The 26454-nt window shown below is 47.9% G+C and overlaps 1 protein-coding gene across 1 annotated transcript in view; it reads left to right on the forward strand.

The window, feature by feature from the left end:
* The window catches only part of GRIK3 (glutamate ionotropic receptor kainate type subunit 3), a 104480-nt gene that overhangs the window by 53154 nt on the left and 24872 nt on the right, over positions 1-26454 (forward strand). The window contains exons 2-9 of the mRNA XM_030504639.1: positions 4918-5094; positions 6270-6527; positions 7839-8020; positions 11357-11410; positions 15696-15869; positions 17786-17929; positions 21027-21134; positions 25353-25466. Coding sequence (XP_030360499.1) covers positions 4918-5094; positions 6270-6527; positions 7839-8020; positions 11357-11410; positions 15696-15869; positions 17786-17929; positions 21027-21134; positions 25353-25466 — 1211 coding nt within the window. The remainder of the gene's footprint in view (positions 1-4917; positions 5095-6269; positions 6528-7838; positions 8021-11356; positions 11411-15695; positions 15870-17785; positions 17930-21026; positions 21135-25352; positions 25467-26454) is intronic.

The following is a 26454-nucleotide window of genomic DNA, read 5'->3' on the forward strand; positions in this document are numbered from 1 at the left end:
GTGCGAGGGCTCCCCAGGCAGAAAAAGGGCTCTTGATGGAAGGGTGGGATCCCCCAACATCCCTTGGCACTGTCTTCTCACTCGGATGACTTTGTTTCTGTTTAGAGAACACCAGCCACATCCACATCAGACACAGGGGGCTCTGGCTGAACCAGGGACCATCTCCAGATCCAGCTGCATGCACTTGTGCAGCAGTTTATAGTAGCAGCAACTTTGGGGAAAGTGCACGGAGAGATTTCTTGTGATCAAACCTGTCATTGCTTTGCCTTTTATTTTTAAATGATATTTATTGTCTTCTAGGTTTTGCTGCTTTCACTGCATTCGTATTAGCGTATCTGAGGCCGTAACAGCCCCACGCTGATAGGCAGTCTCTGGGGGTTTTAGCTCCATTCCCGAGAACTTTCTTTAACATCCCATCAGCGTCATCTCATTTCTCTTTATCAGTATAAACACGGAGGCCCTGGACCATGACAGTGACATTCTCTCCACTGGACTGGTCAGATGAGCAGAAGCATCAGTTCTTAAAGCTTTCCCTTTGGGGACGCACATCTTGTGGGGAAGGGCTCTCCCTGGGGACCTGCTGAGGGCCATCCTGGAGGATCTAGGCACTAGCTCATGTATACTGGTCCTGATTGGCCTGCTTGCTAATGTTGTCCCCAAAACAGGACAAACCTCAGAGTAAAAAGCACATAAACCACAAATGTCTGGGCAGGACAGGTCCGTGAGACAGAGGCAGGAGATCTCACATCCCTGGAGGAGCTCAGGCTGGCTCCATCCTCAGTCAGAGCTATTTCAAACCAGGTATTTCTTCCAGGATGTCACATGGAAAGAGACTGTCAGAAAGCTGTCTAAATGTGTTAACAACACTGTCAGCGGGGGAGAGAAAAGTGTTATCAGAAATAGTTGTTCTTCAAAGCTAAGTAACTCAGTGATTTATGAGGAGTAAAAGATAAGAGATCACACCACACTCTGAGGGCTCTTGGAATTTTCTTTCTGAGAATGAAGCTGTTTGTTTTGTTAAAAGAGGAAAAGGGGAGAAAGTGAAAACCTAAAATACTTTGACTTTCCTGACTTAGCTTTTGACAAAGCTAAAAATAACTCAGACTGCATCCAGCCTGCGCAGCCGCCGCTCGGGATCAGCCGGAGCACTGGGAAAGGACTGGTCCCATTGACCAGGCTTCCTTCTGGCTCCCTGCTGGGGTCATCCCAAGGGTTTTCCAGCATTATCACTGCAGGATGGGAGAAATGTAGCACAGCTTTGATGCAGACAAACCTGGCCATGTTCTGATTGCCATCAGGGTGATTTGGGGTGTTTTGTGGGATCCAGATTTTACCCTGAACAGAGAGGCTGATGTTCACAGAATCACAGTTTGGGTCTAGATATAATGGAGAGTTTCAGACGTTTGCTTTGGATTCTCATTCTAAATGTTTAAACCTCCCCACCTCAGCAGTAATGACAGCGGTCATCAAATAAAACAACATAAAATTTTAAGATATGAAGTTGATTTTACTTAGTATGTTTTCCCATAGGCTCACTGACATTCCCTGGAGAGCCATTAGCCTGCTTTAAAGGGAAAGACAAATGAATCATTATTTAACCTGCCTGATGATTTGTATTTAAAATCTAAGAAGTCAAATGACTCCATCAAAAGTACTTAAAATAAGGGGTAACAGTTGATAACGTTTGAGCCCATCCTGCCTGAGAAGATACTGACAGTTTGTGCTGAGGCATCTCCTGCAAGCTTACTCCCAGACCTGGACCTCATTGCACTAAAACCATACAAACCTGGCCTAAAAAGAAGTTTTTCAGGGTAAAACACATACGCAAACAAACTCAACCTGAAGCTGATAAACCTCAATGTGTGTTGAACATGTGGTGTTGCAGTGGGGAGTCTGTGGGCTGTATTGACTGGTCAAGGAAACAGCACAGTCCCTTCCTGGATAAAAGAGGCAGCGAATACCCTCCTGAACCTCAGGAGGATGTTACAAAGCGTGACAGACGTCAGCATGGCCATCTTCTGCCTGTGTGCAAAGCTATGAGAGATAAGGGAAGAAGGAAAGGAAAGCTGGGACCTGAACAGACAGGGCAATACTGGAAAAAGGTCCTTAGCACCAAGTCAAGTGAGCAGCAGCCATTGATCTCCAAGAGATGTAAAATAACTTCAAGAATCGAGTAGAGGCAGAAATGGTTCAGAGGCCCAACAACACTAAAGGACCTTTAGTTTTATTAGATCAGATTAAACTTGTTTATAGGTAGCATATAAAAGTGGAAATGTTCTGTTGTTGACTTTCTATGGCCCATTGACTTTCTCTGCTTTTCTAAGCGTAAAGTCACAGTGAGGTTCCTGTCATAAGACCCACAGGCAATCACTCTCCTGGGGAGCACAGGGAGAGCCGACCAAGTCTGTGTCTCCCATTGCATTGCTTCATCTTTCCAGCTGACTGTTACAGGGGACACGTGGGTTCCCCCCAGCCCGGCCATCAGCCAGTCCATGTCACATCCCTCAGCCTCCCAATGGCACAAGCTGATATTCTCCCTTTTGCTCCAATGGAAAAGCTGCACCAATTATTTTCATAATTAGGTGGCTTTTCAAATTAATGCCAGTTCTGCTATGTAATCATGATGAAGATTATGCATTAATCAGCTGTTCCAAGCTGGTTATTAGGCTCTTTAAATAATGATGGGAATGAACATCTCAGAAGGAGAGGCGCGCAAGCCAGAGGGATGGCAGCGCGGGATCTCCAGGAGCAGGGAGCCGCTGCCGAAGGGATGGGACTGTGCAGATCTGCCCTCAGGAGCTCTCCTCAACACGACTGGCAACTGCAGTGGACTGTCCCCCTGTACCCAGCACCCAGCCATAGAACTGGAAAGACATTACTTCTGCCTGCCTGCTCCTCATTGCCTGCCACTGAATTCAAGGTATTGGGTGGCTGCACAGAAAATTATTTTCTGTCAAAAAGCCTATTATACCCACTTGGATGTCTGGAATGGGAATTTATTTGGGATCAAACACCAATAATCCACATACCCACTCTTTCTATATTCTATCATAATAAGACATGCTCCAAAGCAGCCCTGAAAGCTCTGGCTAGGAGAAAGCCTAATGCCAGCTAGCTGGTAATCAATGTGTCATGAACCCACTTACCACTTCAGGATGATGCTAGAAAACAAAAAATCCCTTGTTAAAATGTTCTGGATGGTGAAGCTTTGACCAGAAAGACGGGGGATGAATCTCATGCTCATTTTAGTTTTGTTTATTGTTTCTGTTGTAATACTGTGTGTGAACTTTCTCTGCCCTAAGAAACTTAGATTGAACTACCAGTACGTGCAAACTTGGATATGGATGAATAATTTTCCTTGCATCAGTTACTAACCAAATGCTGTGGCATGATTCACTGAGAATGAGGCACTTGGACCATTCTGCTAGGCTCCTGCCTGCACTGCCAGGCATTCTAGATTGAAAACCTGGTCAGAAGTGACTTGCTGAGGATTGCATGTACTGAAACGTGTCTCTAGGTTGAGCATTCGGCCTTGTTGTCTTTATTCTTCCCCCTATTACCAAAGTTAGCACTGAGATCAATATTTTTTCCTACCAGGGACATGCAGTGAACAGCTCAAACGTTTTGGATGCTTATGAATGTAAATTAATCACCACACTCACTTCACAATGGGGACACAGATGCACAAAGTGTGCAGAGGAAGAGGAGGGAAGTGACTTGCAGGAAAGTCAGAGGCCTCTGCAGCTTCCTTAGCAGTCTGGCTGGGAAAACCTCCAGGCACTGCTAACATGGTTTGCTCGGCCCATGGCTCGGCTCTTCCAAACTGGCACTCCTGGCTAACACCAAATTGTCACCAAAAATACAGACAATGTCTTCTGGCTCCTAGAGGAAGATCTATGCAGTTGCTTGAAAGCCAGGAGAGATGAGTAGACATCTGCTGTCTGTAACAAAACATCTTAGGACTACCTTAAATTGAAAAGGAAGATTTTCCTTCTGCTAATGAACCCAGAGACCATCTGTTACCAATTGCACTTGCTTATCTTGCTCATCCATTAATTATTTTAGTTTACTTTTTAATAAGATAGAGCAAGGTTTATGTGTCATTCCGTGGTTCTGGAAGGGGCACAGGATGGTGCCTACATCTCTGGGACAAGGACATGCAATTGCATAACTTATGCGTGCACGGAGTCACTGCAATCAGTGGTTGTCAGTGGGGAGCTGAGGACAAGACTCCCAGACACAGAGCCAAGAAACCCAGTGATGCTGTGACATGAGCTCCTTGCCCTTGGGGAGGTATAATGGCATTAACAACTCCTGAACACGGGAAAGCATGTGTTCAAGATGTGCATTATTGAGCATCTAAGCTTTAGGGGAGGCAAATTCCAAGTCTCTGCTGGCCTGAATTAAGAAGTGGGATAACTAAACACGAGGAACAATAAAACATGAGAAGGGCACTAAAAATGGCACTAAAAATAGCAAGGAGCCATGCTGCACTGCCAGCCTCCTGCGTGAGGATGTGGGCAAGGCAGGGCAGCACCAGCTCTGTACCACTGTAACCATTCAGAACACAATCCTGGAGCATCCCTGCAGCTGAGCAATAAGCCTGTCCGCACCTCCCAAGGTCTGGTCCTAAAGTTTTATGGAAAGCCACATATCTGTCTCATAAAAATATTCCAAGGCTTTAAATTTGCCCCCTCCTGCCCTGCAAAGCTGGCACTCAAAACACTTCCATGGACCAGCATGTAACAAACCCCAAATGTTTTCATGTCTTCATTTCAGTCCAGGAAATGTCCTGGAGCAAAACCTTGTTCACCCTGCAAATGTCACAGCTCTCTCCAAGAGTTTTCTCATCCTTGCTTTGTAACATTATGAATCACGCTGTATGTGGCTGAATGCTGGTTTTGCCTTGTCTTGCAGGAGGAATCTTCGAGTATGCCGATGGCCCCAATACCCAGGTTATGAGTGCTGAGGAACAAGCCTTCAGATTTTCTGCCAATATTATTAACCGGAACAGAACTTTGTTGCCTAACACAACACTAACCTATGACATTCAGAGGATACACTTTCACGACAGTTTTGAAGCAACCAAGAAAGGTAAGAGCACAGCACTCTTCTTAGCAGCCTTGTGGCCATTTATTCAGCAAAAAAACAGGCACATCTTCACTTGAGACCCAGCAGCTCATTTTGTCCTGCTCTAGTCAGTGCTCTGGATCAGGAGTACTCCAGGAGCTGACCTTCCAGGGGCATTTTAATATAACGGGAACAACTATTCTCTTTTTCCCTCTGCAAACCTCACAAAACTCCATTCAGTGTTTGCTTCTAATCCTGAGCGAAGGGCTGTAGGCAATGCCTTTATTTGTTCCTGTATCCCTGGCAGTTTTAACATCCATAGCATAGATATTGTGTTCTCTTCCTAAAAGTCATGTTTTATGCTCAGATAAGAGCAGCCCACTTGAATTATTGAAGGGGAGGGAAGAAATGGAACTACACAGCAAAGGCTGTGGGGCTGATGACCTGAGGGCTAACTGAGTGTGCTTCTGTTTGGGGAGAAACAAAACCTGCTGCCAGCGCTCCTGGTTACAAGAGGAGCATCACTGAGGAGAGGGGATGTCTGAGTTCACTGACCCCGGCTAGCCCTTTTTAAGGTTCTTAGAATCCTAGAATGGTTTGGGTTGGAAAGAACCTTAAGATCATCCAGTTCCAACCCCCTGCCGCGGGCAGGGACACCTTCCACTAGAGCAGGTTGCTCCAAGCCCCTGTGTCCAACCTGGCCTTGAACACTGCCAGGGATGGGGCAGCCACAGCTTCTCTGGGCACCCTGTGCCAGCGCCTCAGCACCCTCACAGGGAAGAACTTGTGCCTAAGAGCTCATCTCAATCTATGAAAACATTATTTAGTAGGAAAAAAATAAAATTAATGGGAAAACACATTTGACAGAGTGATTCTCTGCTCATCTCTGGGTATTTCTTTCACTCCTTTGGAGGCTCAGCCGTTTCTAACACACCAGAGTTGTTCTTCCCTCCTCTCTGCCTCTAACCAGCAGTCCAGACCCCACTGCCACAATCCTTCTCTCCCCCTCTCTGCCTCTGGTCACTTGCTGTAATTACCTAATGTCTCTGCTGCTGTTAGTGCCCAGGAGCTTGTCTGTCTGTCCACTGCTCCACAGGCCAGGCAAGGAGAAGCTTTTTGTGCCCCCATGGATGCCCTGATGCTCACTCCTCCTTCAGAGGTGCCTCGTGCTTTCCTGACATCTCCCCTTCCTTTTCCAGCCTGTGACCAGCTTGCTCTGGGGGTCGTAGCAATATTTGGACCTTCCCAAGGCTCCTGTACCAATGCCGTCCAATCTATCTGCAATGCCCTGGAAGTCCCCCACATACAGCTTCGATGGAAGCATCACCCTTTGGATAACAAGGACACTTTCTATGTCAACCTTTATCCCGACTATGCTTCCCTTAGCCATGCCATTCTGGACCTTGTGCAGTATTTGAAATGGAGGTCAGCCACTGTGGTTTACGATGACAGTACAGGTAGGTGAAGGAAGGAGCAATCCAGGAGATTTGTTGTTGTGGGTCTCATTTAGGAATTTTTGGAATGAAACCTTCTAGGAGCAAAATGAAAAGCGGTGACGGGTGCACAGGGAAGTGCTGGCTCCCAAGCACTCCATTGGGTGTTGCAGAAGGCCCTGGCATCCTTTCTGAAGCCTTCCATTCACAAAGAGCTTAGAACGTGGGTAACCCTCAGCACACCCCAGCTGCCAAAGGGGTAAGGGGAGGATTAATTGTCCTCTGGGGTGATCTGGCCCAGCTCGGCTCTGTTTGGCACCACGGTGCCCATCTATAGAACCAAAGAGCCCATTGAGGGTGCAGTTTCCCACCTAGAAGCAAAAGCAGTTCTGGGAAGTTGCTTTGCTGTCTGGCTAATGCTATAAAACAGAGCTGACAAAGTTTTGCACATAAAGCAAGCTGCTGATGGTTAAACAAAGCAAAGTGCTGCACAGCACTGCAGATAAAAAAACCCCAAACAAAAGACACATTGGATAGCCTGTCCAACCTAATTCCACTAAACCAAATGGTTTCTTTAGGGGAGGGCTGATGAGAACACAGTTTGACATTCCTGTTTTGCAAATGTGGGTCACAGTATGTTCCCTTCGTGGCATATTCTAAAGTATCTCTTCTATTATGCAGAGGGACATGCTTCTCTTTTCCTCCTCGCAATAGGCATCTGCTTAATTTCTTCGTGCAACATTAGATACCAATAATTCCTGCTCAGCTGCATCCAGCATCACTTTGTGGCCTCTGCATAAGAAAGAAATGATTTCTAAGGGTACTAAGAAAGTTATAAGTAATGAACTCTGCTGTTCATAAACTAAGCACGTTATTTTTTCTCTTTTGCTGTTGCACCCAGTAAATACTGCAGATTTTAACTTGTTTTATAGCTGATTATCATCTTCAGTACTTCCTCAAAGGCACATTTGCGTAAGAAAATATGCCATGAACCCAGAGGTGTCAAAGGTTAAGACCAATCTGTTGTTCTCCTCTTCCCACCTCATGCAAAGACTTCAACTCTACCATAGCTGGATGCAGGGAGAAACACCAGGAAAAGCCATTTTGCCTTAGAACAACTGCTCTGGAAATATCAGGGGGTTTAATGACTGACAGATGACAACTTGCCTTTGATACACCTTTTACAATGGCCATTTGAGGGAGGGAGGGAGGAAAGTCTTGATTGCATTCCATAAAATACTATAGGAAGGAATAACGTGCTGGGATAGCCAGCCTGCAGGGCAAGGGCAGCCTTTCCTGTAACACTGTGGGTTTGTCTCTGTGCAATGCTCGAAGGCCTTATCCGGCTGCAGGAGCTCATCATGGCCCCATCGAGGTACAACATCCGGCTCAAGATCCGCCAGCTCCCGCTGGACACGGATGATGCGCGGCCGCTGCTGAAGGAGATGAAGCGGGGCCGGGAATTCCGCATCATCTTTGACTGCAGCCACCTGATGGCAGCTCAGATCCTCAAGCAGGTGAGCGGGGGGCGATGGGGGAGAGGCAGAAGTGGCAGTGAGGGATCCATGCTAAGAGTGGCTGTAATGCAGGGAGAGCCCCACTGATAGAGGTGCAGACCTGCAGCTTCCCCTCTGCCCACAATCCTCAGCCACACTAAAGGCTACAGCATAGACATCCTTCAAGGATACTATTGGATTGCTACTGGCTGCTTCTGTCACTCTTCATTTAGCCCTCTATGAGCTTTTCATGTTTGCAATTTTAAATATCCTCTTTCCCTTCTGCGCTGCTCATGCCCCAGCTTGGTGCATTCATGCCCATGCAGAGGAGCAGGGCATAATCCCCCTGGTTTCCATCGCTCCTTCCCAGTCCTGCGCCTCACTGCAAGCAGCCAGGACAGGGCCAGCCGGGCAGGGACAGCATCCTCAGTCCCTTCATGAGCACCATGTGCAATTCTTGGACTTTAAGCCAGATGTCAGTGATTTTCCATTCATTTGGTCTCTCTCCTTTCTCCCCGAGTTCCTTCACTGGCGTTTTCCGTGGCCCAGGTGCTTTGCTGCTCCCTCCAGCTTCTCATTTCCAAGTGCCGTTAGGTTTCAGGGTCAATATTGAGGCAGAGGAAAATGCTCTCACAACGGATGCTAAAAACTAGCCGGTGGAATTGTTGCTCCTATCAGCCCAGCAAGACACTACCACATAGATTAACTAAATCCCCTGAAGGGCTGAGAAAGCAAGCACATGGAAAGAGACTTCTCCTGCAGCCTGCTTGATGCAGAATGAAGGGAAGTGCTCAAAGAAATCAGAAAGCCTGGGAGGGATTATTAAAGCAAGCAATATAAGGGACTCATTGTCTCCTGCCTATTATTTTAACATGCTGCCTGTGTTTGATGCTGTTCACTTATTATGCAGTTTATTATAGTTTATTGCGCCATCTGCTCTGCTCATCACTGCGAGTAAAGCATGAGAAGATGGAGGAGAGGGGGGACTACGGGCAAAGAAGCCTTTCTAAGTCCTTCTGGCTGGTTTTGTGTGTGTGGTGGGTTTTTGTAGGACCCAAAGCCATGGATTTCAGCTTAGCAATATTATATAGTGTATCTTTTCTCAGGAAGAAAATGTAAATATTTCCAGAGCTCAAGAAGGTGCACAAGCCCAGCACACACCCTGAGTGGCCTCCATACACTTGCACACTCCAGTGTGTGGCACTGGGGTGGCTCTGAGCAGGGCCACCGTGTCCCTTGGGTCTCTCCCACTATTGGCACTCGCACTTGTGGAAGAATCAGGAAGCTCAGAAACCTCATCTGTTCCTAACTTTTCTACCCATAACGAAGAAATGCCTGTCTAGAGGTGCCACCTTCACTTGTGAAACAGCTTTAGGTAACAGAATGGTTTGAGCAACTACAGCCTACATTCACTAAGGTAGCTCTGACTAAGCATGCACCATCATGCCAGTGCAGATCTTGCTCCCAAGTCATTTGAGGTGATTTAAATCACATTTTCCCCCAACACTTCACTGGTAACCTGGGCAGGATTTTTAAACTGGAGTAGTAAAAACCCCCCCATGGATCAGTAATCCACGAATAACAACACAAGAGCTGGCACAAAGACATACAGATGACATTGCCACACACTGCTGCAGTCTGGGCTCCTTGGCATGACTGAGACATCAGATCATTCAGTGTTTTACCCTCTTGGACAAACAAATCATTGTAGAACCTTGTCACAGAGCTAGGCCTGCTCTGAGGCCTCCCCATCCCACCCCAGCTTCTCTGACATTGCTCAGTTTTGGTCACTTGTTAATGCCTTACATCTGTTCTTTGGCTTCTCAGATTCTCCGTTCGCTTTGGCAGCTGTCTCTGAACAGTTGCTGCACTCTGCAGCGCACAGATGTGCCCGTCTTCACTTTAATGGAGCTCCCATTCTCATCCCAGCGATTGCCTGTAGCTTATCCACCAGCTTTGTCAGTTATTCATTTCCCCACAAACCCAGATGTATCCTGCACACTGGCTGTCAGTACTGGGAAGCCAGAGCTTGTTTCTTACAGCAGGTCTGGGCTCTTTGTCTACCATTGAAGTGATTCAGAGTCTGAACTGGAATCGCACCATTTCCTCTCCATTGTTTTCACATCATCCAACTGATGCCTCACGCACTGGTCCCTGCCCCAGCTCTCTGCACCCCAGTGTGCAGGTCAGGAGGGGGTTATATCATGGCCCCACAGATCCCCACCAGGCATGGAGGAGACAGGATAGCTGCAGACACAGCTGCCATGCTCTCTAAGAGGAATTTCCAGGCATGGGAATATAGGGTTAAATCCCACTCTAGAGTTACAATATTTAGGCTTGTAATCTAGATCCTTTCCCTTTCCCTTGTTTTTTGACATCTCACTTCTTTTCAAACTGTCACTTCCCTCCTCGAAGCTAAATTCTGCTCTAGTAATTTTAGCAAAATCCCAGGGAAGCAAACGTTTCCTGGAGGGGCTAGAAGCCACTTTCCTATAGAGGAGATCTTAAAGTGCTCTCACATGTGCTTTCTCCAGAAACATGCTCTCAGAGTCATCATCACAGCCCAAACCACAGGAATCTCTGTCCTTTAGCCAGCCACCACCTTCAAGGTGAACTTAGTTATGGACAGAAATGTGTTCCCCTCCTGTTATGTGGGGCTTGGGCAAAGTCACCTCCAGCTCATGGTGGTTCTCTGACAACCCTCACAGACCAGCCTGTCCTCTCCAGTGCTCAGCTAGGCACATCCCAGCAATCTGGAGCAACCATCCTTCATGCCCGGGCTGGCACACCTACAGCTCGGGCTGCCCAGAAAGGAGGGATACACACTCGGAGCTATATGTACTCATTGCACAAAGGGACACTGAAGGAGAGGGGATGCCAAGCACCAGAAATACATATGTGAGAAATAAAAAAGCTATTTACTCAGCCTCTTAGCCAAGACACAGGCTTGTAACCATTAAGAACCATTAAGAACAGGCTGCTTCATGGTCATTCTGCACGGGTTTATGTCAGGTTGTTCGTTATTTGGTATCTGAGGAGGACAGAAACAAGCCTTTGGCCCTGGAAGGTTTTGCACCATGAGGTGTGTTACCATGTCCTCGGTTTCAATGCACAGCAATCCCCAGAAATGCCACCGGCCTCCGCAGGAGCTGGGCACTGAGGCTTTGTGCTGTTCCAGAAAGGCTCAGGTGCCTCTCGCTGGGGAAGCACATGCTTAACCCAGAACTGATCCACAACCCTGCTCCTGTGTTTCTGGGTCTGCTCCTGCCACGTTAACCAGCTCAGCTCTGTAGAGGTTTATGCTGCATGACTGTTGTTATATTCTCTTACTAACCTCCTTTCCCCACTCTCCTCAAGGCCATGGCGATGGGAATGATGACAGAATACTACCACTTCATCTTCACCACTCTGGTAAAGTACCTAATCTGTGCAAACACCTTTTACACTGGCTGCTGAGCTGGATGGAGGTAGTTTGAGCAGCAGGGGTAGGCTGGGTGTCCTCTCCTGGGCCTCCTGCATAGATGCAGGACGCTAAAGCGGTGGGGTGGGAAAAGCAAGGGAAAGGCTCCTCATTCTGGGAGATGTTAGTCTTTCCCTGCTTTTGGACTGGCTCCCTCCTTCGGAGCTGCTCTGGCTTTACACAGATGCAGGCTCTGGGTTTATTTCCCCTTCCAGTCATTTTGATTTCAGTGCAGCTCCCACACATTGCAAGATGAGCAGATGCATGAATCTGGGAGGTGCAGCCCCACAGACAGGCTGTGATGGGGCTGAGTTTCGGTAAGAACTGGGTGGGGGTTTCTGTGTGTTCATCTGGGTCTCCCTTAAAAGCCGGGAGCAGCCCTGCTGTGGCCAATAGCCCAGAACTCAGCTCAACTCCATTCTCCTTAAACATGGGCCAGTTTCTCTCTGACTCCAGAAGGCATTTGGGGTTTTTTGACATGTCATGTTTGCTTCCATTCGGGATGTTATTGTCTAGCAGAGCGTTGAATTCTGTATGATTTTGAAAATCCAATATATCTTTTTGCCTTTAGGAACGAAACAGACTAAACCAACCCTCAAAAACCGCAGAATTTATTTCTCAAATGCAAAAGACATTTTAATTACCCCTCTGCCATTATCTATTCCAGGCAGCTTTAAGCATTTCCCAGATAACCTCCTATTAATCAGCCCCAGCTGAGCCTAGAGTACATTTCATGTGTACGTACAGCCTGGAGGTGGGAAAAGGAGAATTATAATAAATTAATAGATAAGCAATCACAATTAATGCCACTTCCCTGAAATAACAGTTATATCATGGGAAAGATATTTTAATCTGTCATTCCTTAAGGCAATGTTTTCCTAGCTTGCAATGCATGTGCTTCGGCTTCTACAGTACTAGACCCATGGGGTGCTAATGAATTAGTCTATTATGTTATACTGAATGTTTCTAAAAGGTCCCCAGTCAATACTGAGTACAGTGTATCAACACTTGGCATGAAATGCTTCAACATTTTGCTAGGCAGCAAGACTACAGTTCACTGCCTTCAGCATCAAGAGCCCCATCAGCCTTTTCTACTGGAGGAGGAGGAGGAACTCGTCTGAGCCTTTGTCTCCTGCACGCACAGATTTAGAGCCTGTGAAGTCCCAAGCAGTGACAACCCCGCAAAACCCAACCCTTAGAGAAATTTCTCAGCAGCTTGTAAAAATGAATCCTTGCAAAGACAGGAGTCACTGCTGCTCCCAGATACAGACAGGCAGGAGCAGGAATCTCTTCCCGTGCTTTGAGTTGTCGTAGACAACAATTTACACACCCAGCCTCACTTCTCCTGATCAGGAGCTAAACCAAACCAGGCCAGTTTTCCACTGGTGCTGATAATCCTAGAATGGTTTGTGTTGGAGAGACCTTAAAGCTCACCCAGCTCCAACCCCCTGCCGCGGGCAGGGACACCTTCCACTAGAGCAGGTTGCTCCAAGCCCCTGTGTCCAACCTGGTCTTGAACACTGCCAGGGATGGGGCAGCCACAGCTTCTCTGGGCACCCTGTGCCAGCGCCTCAGCACCCTCACAGGGAAGAGCTTCTGCCTCAGAGCTCATCTCAGTCTCCCCTCTGGCAGGTTAAAGCCATTCCCCTTGGCCTGTCCCTACAGGCCCTTGTCCAAAGCCCCTCTCCAGGTTTCCTGGAGCCCCTTTAGGCACTGGGAGCTGCTCTAAGGTCTCCCTTAAGGAGCCTTCTCTTCTCCAGGCTGAACAAGCCCAGTTCTCTCAACCCATCTCCATAGAAGAGCTCTCGTTAAATGCAGTGTACCTGAGGCTTATGGCACAACACAAGTGTACTCATGCCTGAGCACACCGCAGGGTATTACTCCAATGTGCCTCCAATTACAGCCAATTCAGCTCCTCCCAGCAACAGCCGCCTGAGCAAATCCATGCACAGACAGGGACCCACAGCAATCCGTAGCAGGGACATTCCATTATACACAAGCTGTTTTGAAAGATGCCCTTCCTGGTCACCTGCTTTTACAGCTTCCACTGTGTGTGCTCCATGTGGTGAGGATCCAGCCTCAGCACTGTGCCTACAACTGATGAGCCAGAGCTGGGGATTTAAACTGGGGAGAAGCGTGTGTAAGAAAGGGGAAAAGACCCACAGAAATACCAAGAACAAAATTTTCTTAAAGGTAGTAGGATGGAGGGGAGAATTAATGCGCAGTACAGAAAATAATGAGTGAAAGGGAATATAGATGAGGTGGAAAATAGAACCAGATGTTTCAATTTGTGGCTGTGTGGGAGCAGAAAACCCAGAAGCAACAGATATGGCAATTCCCCCCTACACCTTTCCATGTTCTGACACTCAGCTTGTATTCTGAGCTATCCTCTAATTCCAGGATGGGGTTGCAGTTGAGATTTAAACTGGAACAAAGAAGGGATCTGCTGGGAGCTTGGATTTTATAGGAACTTCATGAAATGAAGAGTCAGGATGGGGAGGACACCCAATTGTCCACAGTAAACAGACAAACTGAAAAGTCTCACCAAAAGTTATGAATCCTGAAAAAATCAACCTATTCCAGTAGATTGGGCACAAGACCACTGCACAGCCTCACATTCAGATGATACCAGCATCTGTCTGGAGTTAACAACTGTATTTGCCCTTAGTTACTGTAAGGCATTTAAAAGTCAACATCGTGACCTGGTTTTCACCATGCCCTTTAACAAACTGTGGAGGTTTGTGCTTGCAATTTTTCAGGGGAAAAAACCCACAACCAAACAGCAAAGCCCCTGAACTGTGTTGTGGGTGTGATTAATGGCTGGGGCCCTGGCTGCACCTGCAGATTAAACCATAGCATCCATCAGCAGCATGCTTGGAGGGGGCAAAGTCAGAGGCCAGCGCTTAAGGAAAAGATCAAACTCCAAAGCTTATTAAAGCAAAACAGCTCTAAGAATTCTTTGCTCTCCCACTGAGAGTGACGCCTCAGGTGCTGAGAGTGCTGGGTTTGTGATGCTTTGCTGAGGGCAGTGTGGTTTAGGATCGGTGCTTTTGCCGCTCCCCTATGGGCAGAGCAGAGCTAGCTGCTGATGGACATAAAGTCTGGGTGAACCCACAGAATGGCTGTGTATTACCAGCACAGCCACCTTATACCCAACAGCCACAGCCATGGAATGCCATGCTGTATTTAAACTCATTTTATAAGCCCCCGTGAGAACAATGAACATCATTCCCATATTTACCCCCCACCCCCATCACAGGGGACAGTGGTGATGCTTTTCCTCCTTCCCACATTTTTACTATCGTTGATCACTTGCAGGAATCATTTAGGATAAACTCTGATTAAATATGTCCCGTCCAACAAATGCTTTCCACTAAGGAAGCCCCCTCCCCACTGCCATTCTCCCCCACATCTGGCCACGATGCCCCTCGGGTCAGCTGCCCTGGGTTTTTACACCTGCAGCATGCTCTTGCCATGCTCTTTAGCCCCAGATGACTCAGACTAGTTGCTGGGCATTGACATTAATCCCTGAACTGAAGTTAATATTTAGATGTGCAGCAGAGCCAAGAGATGCATTAAAGAAGCACACTCATAGAGGCCTCCCAATGCCTGTCTCCTGCTGCCTGCCAAGTGATGCTCGTGGGCTGGCTGCCAGCAGGGCTGGGGGGTTTACATCAGATAAAGGGCACTCTCATTCATCTGCAGACTGTGTAGGCTGGTCGGAATGTCAAGAAGTGCGTCTCAGTTCCTCTTTGATAGCCGTCTGCAAATTGGCATTCTGCAGTCAGAGTTCCTCTGTCATCTGCAGCATCCCGTGGGCTTCAGCACTCACAGCAAATCCTCCATGGAAGAGTCCCAGGGAGCTTCAGATACAAAACCCTGCCTGGTCCCCCCCTCCTTGTTCACAAGCCACTTTTTTCACGGTTACAGAGAGTGATCCTGGTTTTCTCCCCACAATTCACTTGCCTTTTTTATGCACAGAATGAGCTCTTTGGCAGGAGTTTCCCTCTGCTGTGGGTGGGTGAACCTGCACATAACGACACCCAAATTCCACTAACACCTACAAGTCTCTGCAGGCTGATAGCAACAGACAGGATAATCAACCCCATTCCTGAGGGCACTGCCCTGCCTTCTGCGGGCTCTGCCTTTGCACTTCCAACACAGACATCAACCGTGCAGAAAAGACAAACAGAACAAAGCTAAACAAAATGTTTAAACTGGTTTCTCTCTTTTAAGGATCTTTATGCATTAGACCTAGAACCATATCGCTACTCGGGAGTGAACCTGACCGGCTTCCGGATCCTCAACGTGGAGAACCCGCACGTGTCCTCCATCATCGAGAAGTGGTCCATGGAGCGGCTGCAGTCAGCGCCCAAGGCAGAGCTGGGGCTGCTCGATGGCGTGATGATGGTATGAGCAGTTTAAACACAGCACGGGAAGCAGACTGGAGTGATAGGGAAAGCAGGAGTAGCACTGGGGAGCAGAAATGCTCCCATCCCACTGGATGAGCCAGGTAGCCAAAGCCTGTCCCTCTGGGACTCACAGGGATCTGTCATCGCTCCCTGCTGTCCCCATGAACAGCCTGGGCCACTCAATTCACTGAGGTTGATGCAGGGAGGATGAGCCAAAGTTCTGCCCAGAGATGGGCTTTGCAGCAGCTTTGATGACTCCTTTTAGGGCCTGATGGCAGCTCTGCTCTGCTGAGTTACTGCTCGGCAGGTACAGCACCTGCTCTCCCATCTGTCTCCCCTGCGAGGCTGTCTCCGACCCCTGGAACTGCTGACTGCCTCCCTCCTTCCTTCCCTCTCCCTTTAGATCTGCCAGCACCAACCCACAAGTGGCAAAGCTTCCCAGACTTTCACCTTGAAATGGCTCCTCGTATCCTTCCTATTCTTTTTTTGTCTTAGAGGAGAGCTCCACCATTCTCCTTTAGCCACCTTCTTTTCTGCAGCGTTGGCCACAGCTGCAGCATCCTATTGCCTGCAACAGTGCTGGGCTCCCGTTGCCACTGCTGGCCCCTCTCCCGTTCCCCCTTTGTTTCTTCAGCGGGAATCCTGCCTTTTGTTTGTATTTGGTTCAATCCCTGTGAGACCCTGATCTCATCTGAATTACAGTATGTAATTCACCATGAAATTGCTTGGACATAGCTTGCACCTCCTCTCCCCCAGCCCCAAACTTACAAACCCCATCCCTGCTGCTGTAAATCCAAGCCCATGCGATGCAGGTCAGTGCCTGCTCTTCATGCTTGGGTGCTGAGGGAAGGGAAGGTCATGGGGATGGCTGCCAACACCAGAGGATTTTCTTTGTGGCCACGTCCTGTTAGACATTTGCCTCAGACATTGCAGCATGATTTTGTTTGATCATGTTTTATTACGCTGCTGCTACACTCACATCTGGTTTGTAGCTTTGTGAAGCCAGCAAATAATGTATTTTCACTAGGAGGTCTAAGCATACTGGAGTGAGAAATAAATCCAATTCTCTTGATCAGTGTTTGGAGGCGAGATGGTGAATCTCAAATTGAATCTAAACCCATCACATTATATGGAAGGGAAAAAAGAGTTCTCCCTAGTTCAAATCACTGGAGTGCAGGATGACGTTACAGAATCTCCTGATTCTGGTGACGGTTTGGGTCATTTTGGAAAATTCCATGCCCACAGACAAGCCATTTAACTTCTCCGCTTCTTATTTCCCCATGTCTAAAATAGTGTGGCTAATACATTCTCACAGAGGCTTTCTTTATACTCAGACAAAAAAGACTAAACAACAAAATCCTGTTACTATCTCCTACCTTCAGAAATAACTGCCTTCCTTGACATCAGAGCAGCAAATGTGCTAGAAATAACCAGAATGGATACACACAGACACATGACATTTTCCCAACCTCTGATTTTAAGACAGAACTATGATCTTTTAGTCTGAGGAACAACGCAACAGAAAAACACATTTGTGAGGCTTTGCCTTGTGCAGAGTTACGTGTTTTGAGGACATATTTTGCATGAGATGTCAGCTAAGAGATTTCTACAAGTCTTGTTTCAAAGCATACACATTTACAGCAATCTCATAATCATAGAATGGTTTGGGTTGGAAGGGACCTTAGAGATCATCTAGATCCCAGTGGAGCCCAGCCATGCCGCTGTTTGCAGGGTGAGACACTAGGAGGTGGGATGCTCGGCAGTGAAACCCCCAGGTCCACCGAGTGTTGGGCTGGGGGTAACTCAGAGGGGGTTCCTGCAGCTTCTCCTGTGGCACAGCACGGATCCCCCACTGCTTTGCTGCCTGAATGCCTCCTCGCTCTGGAACCCCAATGCTGTTCCCCTTCACTTTAGACAGACGCTGCCCTGTTGTACGACGCGGTGCACGTGGTCTCCGTGTGCTACCAGCGCGCGCCACAGATGACGGTGAACTCCCTGCAGTGCCACCGGCACAAAGCCTGGAGGTTCGGCGGCCGCTTCATGAATTTCATCAAGGAGGTAAAAACATGATTTGCAACTCTAATTGCTTCCCACTAACACCAAACAGCCCCGGCAGGAGCAGTGCAGCTGCTCAGCACGCAGGTTCGGAGGCTTGGCACGTCCGGAGCACAGAGAGGTTTGGCAGGTATAAGGTTATAAACCACCCCCCTGCCTGGGCAGGTACATGTGGTGGAAGCACAGACAGACACCAGCCTGCAGAGTGCATCTAGAAAGGAAAAATCCTGTCTTTGCCTTCAAAATAACATCCATGCCACCACGTCAAAGCATCCAAACCAAGCTGAAATCTCCCTGCTGTCGCTGAGACTTGCCCTGGCCTCTTCTTGCGTCAAGAGCAGCTGGACCCCTCTCTTTCTGAGCGCGTTTCTTAGCAGAGCAATAGCCATTTGCCTTTTACAGGAACATTTGCCTGCGGTCCCCAAAGGGCACTCAGTGCTGCTCAATCCCAGTGGCAAAGCTGGCAGTGCTGCGCATCTCTGCCTGATCAACAGCTTTGGCAGAGCGGTGGATTTAGCAAGCAGGGAGCCAGGGGAGCAAGGAGGCAGCTTCATTCCCTCTCTGTTTTCAGTCATTATGATTTCTCTCTGTTCAGCCCATGTAATTGTTTGTTTGCATATGGCTTAAGCACACAAGCTGACTCCAAGAGTGTTCATGAGCAGTGAGCTCACCTAGGGAGAGCAGCACAGGGAGGCTGCAGTGAGAGGTGGCCAGCCCCCCACAAAAGCCCCTGACGATGCACCCCTGCATTCACAGCCTGGGTTTTGCTTTTTGAGGAGCCCTCACATAAGAGGAAAATGAAGGCAGAGCTGCAGGGAGGTAGTGCAAACCCTACCAGGTATGTCTTTGTGATAAAACCCCCTTATTTACCCTAAAGCTTTTTTAAACTTCTGTGCCTGTGGCTTTACACATGACAAGTCAGGAAACAGGCTGCAGCGTTGGGTAAATGTTGGAGCATGATTAAGCCACATTTAAAAGGCTGGTATAAAATCCCCTAAACTTTTTTGACACAAGAGTTGTTAATCATGACTTGTGCTGTGGTATCAGCTATAGACACAGTGGCGCCTGAACACTGACACGTAGGTGCAGGGAGAGCCCACCCCGGGTGCTGCACAGAGCGCACAGTCATACGGGAGGAGGAAGGATGAATGATTCCCATTGCAGAGAGAGAATGAACTTGTTTCTTAATAGGCACTGAAGATGGTATCTCTCTCTTCTCTGCCTCTGTCTCTCCTTTTTCCTGTTTTGTTCCTGTCTGCACAGAGCCGCTCCAGCTGCCTGCCAAAAAAGAGTGTAAATAATTTGTTTCGTTGGCTCCTTTTGCAAATTACCCTGAGCCTCACACTCCAGTGCCTGCCTGTTGTTTCCCTCCCTGGCACCATGTCAGCGCGTTGCAGGGATAAGCTTCCTCCCCGTTGTAATCAGAACACACAGTAATTGCTCTCTCTAAACTCCTGTAAAGACAAAGCGGAGCACAGAGCGATGTCTCGCCGCAGCCACCTGCGCCCTCAGCCCTGGGCTGCCCAGCTCCATCCCTCTTTATGCATGCACAGGTCGTGGTCCCATTGTACTGGATCATGGAATCACAGACTGGTTTGGTTTGGAAGGGACCTTAAAGCTCCTCCAGTTCCAAGGGACACCTTCCACTAGAAGTGTGTCCAGGTGGCTCACTCCTGCAGTGAAGCCCTTCTTGTTCCTAGTTGCCGAGGGGCTGGGACAGCGGCCCTGCCACCTTGAAGAGCCATGGCAATGCCATGCAGCCCATGGGTGCTCTCCCTCCATCAGCACAGGGCTCAGCACATGGCTGTGTTTGCTCCAGTGGGGAACATTAAACACTCCGTGTTTTCCCTGGTTCCCAGGAGGCTCCACAGACAAAGCACCTGCATGGCAAAATGAGCAAACAGCACAGCCTTCCCCAAAACTCTAGCATGGCGAGGCTGGGAGGAGGCTGTCATTACTCCTCAGGAATTAATGAGGAAGACCCAGAGGAGTATATTTACTGGGAAATATGCCAGTCATTCTGCCCCTGAGAATACATAACGCCACTTTCCTTACACTGGGATCTTTAAAGCTCCGCCACCCATAAAGGAAACACATTCATCAGCAATGAGCACGCACTGAACTGCTATGGGGAAGGAGCCCCAGTCTCAGCTCTCCACTGCTGTGATTGCAAAGCAGTAAACCAAGCCTGGCACTCCTATGGGAGCATCCTCTTTGGGACAGATGATTATAGCACATCCCAGCACTGTCCCCGGGCAGAGCAGGCATCATATACCACACTGTCCCTTAGCTCCAGCTCTGCCAGAACAGCTACTGACTGGTATCTGGGGCTCTTTCACCTTCAAAATCAGAGAGATTAGTTCTGGTGATGCTGAAAAGTGTACAGTGGAAAAGAAACAGAATCGTAATTATGGTTAACCCAATCTAGACATCTTTACCTCCAATTCCAGCTCAGAGCAGGACTGGCTCCCAAGACAGACCAGGATCTCCAGGAATGAGGCTTCCCCAGCCCCAACAGGCACCTGCCCCATGCTTATACTGCTAAAACCTGAACCAGGGGTATAGACACAGCACGCGCCCCCCAGATTCCCACTCCTGTTCCAAACCAAGAGAGCCTGCTAGCATGGAAAAGCTCTTGGTCTTTTGTTCTCCACTTCCCATCTGAAAGGAGGGAGGGGAGTTCAGGACGTTTTAGCTTCCACACACCTTGGAAGCATTAGCAGCTTTGTGCAAAAGAAGGATTATTTATGAACTTGTCCCAAACCCAGGCTCCCTGCAGCCCGGCATTTATCAGTACTACAAGGATAAATGCAGCGCACAAGGATGCCATGATAAATGCAAGCAGTTTTCTACTGAGTCATCATGTCCTGCACCAGCTGGGGAACACAAAAGGTGCGAACAAAAACTGTAGCAAGGACTGCAAGAGAGTGAGGAAAACCTCCAGCTCCGTCTGCAGCTGAACAGCGATGAGGTGATTATTAATGATGCTCTTTAGGGAGGAAGAACCAGTGTAAGGACTAATTAAAAGAACATCCAGTGGAGGGCAAAAGATTATTTATGATACCAAGTACAGCCCTGCTCCTTTCTCTCCTTTCCACAGGCCCAATGGGAAGGATTAACGGGACGAATTGTCTTCAATAAAACAAGTGGTTTGCGGACAGATTTTGACTTGGATATCATCAGCCTCAAAGAAGATGGTCTTGAAAAGGTAGGCAGGGTTTGTCTGATCTATCTGCATATGTCTTAGTCTGATACTCAGGCAACAGAGAAAAGGGTTGCTGCTTGTATTGTTTCCAGGTTTTCTGTGTATAAAAGGGTATTTGCTTTGTCGGATTTCTCAGATCCTTTTCCATGCCTCAACCATGACTCACTACCCCAAAGCAAGGCGTGGGATTACAGTGAGGAGCTGCAGGAGCCTTGTGGCACTTTGCTGGGATAGTGGGAGCAGAAGAAACTTCCTGAGCAGCCTTTAACCAATCCTTGCCCAGGCCAAAGGGACAGGAACAAAGCCTGTCCCACCCCCCATCTTGGTGGGCTTGTTTTAAAACGTTGATTTTTCCCTGGGGAAGCAAAAGCTCTTGAAAGCATCATCTCAGTGTAATTTCCCACAACGAAAATTGCCTGAGGCTTGGAAATGGCCCCAGCTTATTGCAGCCTGGGTTTTGCAGAAGGATGTTCTGTGTGGTTTGGTTTATTTCTTCTCTGTGTTATCTAAGGGACAATAAGAGAAACATCAAAGTGTGTTGTTTCCTGCCTGGCTGGAGGGGTCTCATTCAGTATCCATGTTGGGCTAGCCACCCAGAGGTGACACTGCACAAAGGTTGCAGCCACAGATCCCTCTCATAAGTGCAGATCTCCTCTGGGCATGGAGATACAATGCTGATGTGCAGATCTCATTCTCAGGTGTTCAAGGGGGATTTCATTTCCTTTCCTTCAATTGCATTAAAAAAAAAGGCACTATGCAAAGCATTAAAGCTCTTAGAACACGGGCTTCAAGGTGAGATTGGTTTGTGTAAGGCAAAAGAGAGCAGTGAGTGGCTTGCAGTGAGGAAAGCCCTGCACAACGAGCGATTCCCAGTGGCTGGATCTAACCAGGCTCTTCCAAATAACAGCACATGAGGCCACCGAGCGGTCCAGGAGCCTGATCCCTTCAAAGTCATTCTGAGTCATAGAAGCACAGAATCCCGGACTGGTTCGGTTTGAAGGGACCTTAAAGCTCACCCAGTTCCAACCCCCTGCCACGAGCAGGGACACCTTCCACTAGAGCAGGTTGCTCCAAGCCCCTGTATCCAACCTGGCCTTGAACACTGCCAAGGATGGGGCAGCCACAGCTTCTCTGGGCACCCTGTGCCAGCGCCTCAGCACCCTCACAGGGAAGAACTTGTGCCTAAGAGCTCATCTCAATCTCTCCTCTGGCAGGTTAAAGCCATTCCCCTTGTCCTGTCCCTACAGGCCCTTGTCCAAAGCTCCTTTCCAGCTTTGTCCACCCCTGTAGGCACTGGGAGCTGATCTAAGGTCTCCCTGGAGCTTTCTCTTCTCCAGTCTGAACGAGCCCAGCTCTGAGGTACTTTGCGCTCTGCTAAAGGTATCTTGCAGATTTATAGGAGCAACTTGGCTACTGGGCAGTGAATCCCTTTCTGGAGCAGTATCTGCTTTCTCACATGCATGAGGTGCCCACTGGCAGCTCGGGATGAGTGCTCAGTCCTGCAACCTTTGGGCATGGAGACAGGTTACTCTCCTGCGGGACACGGCAGCCGGGAGCAGGGAGCAGTTTTCAATTACCCATGCAGCAAGAGGCCCAGTGTGCACAGATGACTTTTCCAGGGAATTAATCACACAGGGCAGGTCAGCAGCCCCCGAGGCTGGAGGCAGCATTTTGATGGGGATGCACGGTGAAGCTCCCTGGGAGCAAACAGCTTGGCTTCCCCATCCCCCTTTTTTACAGCTTGTTTTGCCTTGGCTTTGGAATAAATTGTTGCCACACTTTCACACCACAGCAGTAGTTCTTTGCTTCCTGTAAGAAATCTCAAGGTCACCACAGCACTCACTCACCTGGTGGGTACTTTTTGGTGTCAAATACAGTATAAAGAAAACATTTCAAACCAACGCGATGACCTTCAGACTCAGCTGCCATCAAGTGAGAGGGAGGCAGGAGAGGAGCAGGGGAAGATGCCACCTTCTCACTAGCACTGAGCAGGAGATGATCTTTGTGTCCTGGCTTCTCTTTTTTAACAACATATTTTGTCTATAGAGTCTAAACCTAAAACTCCACCACATCTTTTTGAAGCACAGCAGCACCGAGGGGCTGTACTGGTAGCCTAATAGAAAACTGCGTGAGTGCTTGGATGCCACATAAATCTCAATGTTTAAGTACAACCACAATATCTGTCGAACTAATCCTCCTCAGGTGTACTGGAGAATAGCTGGCACCATCTCTATGCATTGCTGTGGTGTGTCACACAAAGCCCACAGGAAGCCAGCAAACCTCAATGCACGCTCTCTACAGCAGCCCAGCTTTTGTCTCCAACAATCCAGAGATTTCATAGCTCCCACTATTATTGTTTGAAAGCTTCTTGTCAGCTCTGGAGGGGTTTGGAAGTATCCATGTCAGATCTCTGTTGAAGCTGGATGCTGGCAATAGTTAATCCCAAATAACAAACTGTCAAACCACAAACAAATCCCACACACATTGTGCATTATGTATAATAGCTCATGTTTGTTGAGCTTTAGGATTGAACTCCTGATCCTTATACCTCCTGGATGTTCAGGGGATTACAGGAGTATTAACTAAACCTAATTACATGTAGTTGGACTATCTGACTTGCACAGTCCTCTTAATGTATATTTTGCCTTTTTTTCTTTCCTTTTTTAATATTTTAAACCGATTAATTCAGCTTTAAGTGCCACGTATTCAATTTTCCTGCAGAAACCTGAGCACTGTGAGCTGAACCGCTTCTGCAGCGCTCTCGCAGGGCCTCTCAGACCCCCTCGTCTTTCCCCATGCACAATAATCATCTTTTGACACTGCAGCTGGGGTGTGATCGAAGGAGATGTGGGGGATTACTCAGGTTTTACCTGAAATATTTAGAGCCTTTCACCAAGTTCAAGGAAACTCTTGTAGAATTTATGACGTTTTTTTGCCAGGCAGCGCTGCTCATTACCAAGTCTCTTTTTGGGGCTGCAGTAAAACCTCACACTGCTGAAGAGGTTGAAGAATCTTAAAAATAGCAATAAATAAACTATCAGTGGTTCCTGGCAGCCCGACGGGTTTGAGCCTTTGGTTTCTCTCTGAAACCATCTCTCAGTTTGACCCTACAGATAGATCGTTCTGTTCCCATTTCCACGCAGGGGCTGTTTTCTCTCACTCCCAGGCTTTGCAGCCACCGTGCTCTGTTTGCTGGTAGAAATCCCATATCCTCCAGCTTTCCTGACACTTTATCTCACTGTCACAGTCCTTTAGCAAGTCCTGCCTTCAAAGTTTATTCTGAAGCCTCCCTAGCCCTGTGGATATCAGGGTAACAGGCTTAGAGTTGCCCAGATGACTTCTTATAAAGTCATCTTGTAAATAGAAACATGTTTTGCTATTTCTGGATAAAAAGACTTCTTCAAAGTCTAGTAATTTATTAAAATTGACAGCTTGAGGACAAGAGAACACCTCAAATTGATGAAGCACTGTGTGCCTGTGCCTGAGCACATCTGCTGCTATTCTCTCCTCAAGGACCAAGACCTCCCATTGCGGTGGACGTCCCTCAAAGGGATGTGTTAGAGAAATCCATCTGGTTTGCCACAGCACAGAGGGCAGGAATGGTCCCTACCTGGGGTTTGCAGAGCTGGTCAAGGTCATTTTTAATTCTCCCCACCAATATGCTTTGGTGGAAATGAAAAAGAAATAAAATTACCTCAGATTTGATTTTTTTCCCTTTTGTTCTGCTTTATCCTTGCCCAGAGTTGACTCCTCAGCGCGGTTGGATTGTTGCTCTACACAAAATCTTTGCAAATTGATCATTCAACCCCTTAATTCCAGTCATAGAATCCTAGAATGGTTTGGGTTGAAGAGACCTTAAAGCTCATCCAGTTCCAACCCCCTGCCACGGGCAGGGACACCTTCCACTAGAGCAGGTTGCTCCAAGCCCCTGTGTCCAACCTGGCCTCGAATTATGGTCAGTCATCGTGGTCTTCTCTCATACATCAAAGGGTGGCATAGGGGGTGTTGATTATCCATATGCAGTGGGGTAACCTGCGACTGAAGGATTAATGCAAATCTCCTGTTTAAGTGAAACAAGATGATCATTTCAGGTGTGCTCCTGTCTGCTGTAGATGATAGAAGCAAGCTCTGTTTCCAGGCCAGCAGGATGATGAGAGCATCCTCATGCACGCTGAGGTGTGTTTGCCAGGAGTTCATGTTCCATTTATTGCTTCATTTCAGGTTGGAGCGTGGAGCCCTTCTGATGGTTTGAACATCACAGAAATCTCCAAAGGACGAGGCCCTAATGTCACAGACTCGCTGAGCAACAGATCTCTCATTGTCACCACGGTCCTGGTAGGACACTGCAAGCCTGTCTTTATTCCTTCCGCCACAGCTCTCAGGGATATCTGATCTCTCTTCAAATTCCTGGGGTGGGATAATCACTGTAGCTCAAAGGCCACTGCCTAGTGCAAAACGATGGAGCCCCAAGGAGCCCTGTCAACCATCTGCCTTTGACATGCTTTTTGGGGCAGGATTTTCATCTCGTGCTCTGCGATGATGTACAAACTGCATCATGTACAAGGGTGGTATCAGTTCCTATTGATTGTGCCCTTCCTTGGGCCTGCACAGGAGGTATCTCCTGAAAACCACAACTATCCTGCAATACCCCTGCCTGCAGGAGGAGGAAATGTGCTGAGACCTGAGTTCTGCCATAACTGCATTTTCATACACTGGCTTCTAAAAAAACATAAAATACAACCCTAAATGTTATTTGCATTTGCAACACCCCTTTGTACCTTTGCACCGCTGTAAACGACCATAGAAAAGCCAGAGGAGGAACCTTTCAAAGGAAAAGCATGAAAGGTTATTTTTTCTCCTTTTGCTCATATTGCAGTGACTTGTTGGAAGAGAAATATTACCCCAGCAGCCAGCGCCATGCTCCCCAAGCAATATGGGAACTGTGAAGTTATGAAATTGAGGGCACCTTCACTGAGAAATCGATTAGCAAACCGAGAGAGCTTGTGAATTGGATGTCTGGCCATTTTCAGTAATAAATTGTGAAATAGGCCGTGAATAAGTGGTTCACAGAGTTCAGAATTACCCCCTAGGAAATGTTGGAGACCTGGAGATACATTACTGAAGCAAGCGGCTTCCTAATGTTCAGTGCTTCGGCTGTTAAATATGTATGTAATCCCTACAGCGCTTCCCCAAATTAATAGTGCTTTATGGCAGCTCTGGAGCTGATGTATTTATATCAAGACCCATAGATTGAGCTGATTCATAAACAAAGCACTAATTCCAGTGAAGAAAGCTGAGGAGGAGGCCAGGGAGAGCAGGATTT

Source organism: Strigops habroptila, chromosome 12 (assembly GCF_004027225.2).
Source record: "Strigops habroptila isolate Jane chromosome 12, bStrHab1.2.pri, whole genome shotgun sequence".
Lineage (NCBI taxonomy): Eukaryota > Metazoa > Chordata > Aves > Psittaciformes > Psittacidae > Strigops > Strigops habroptila.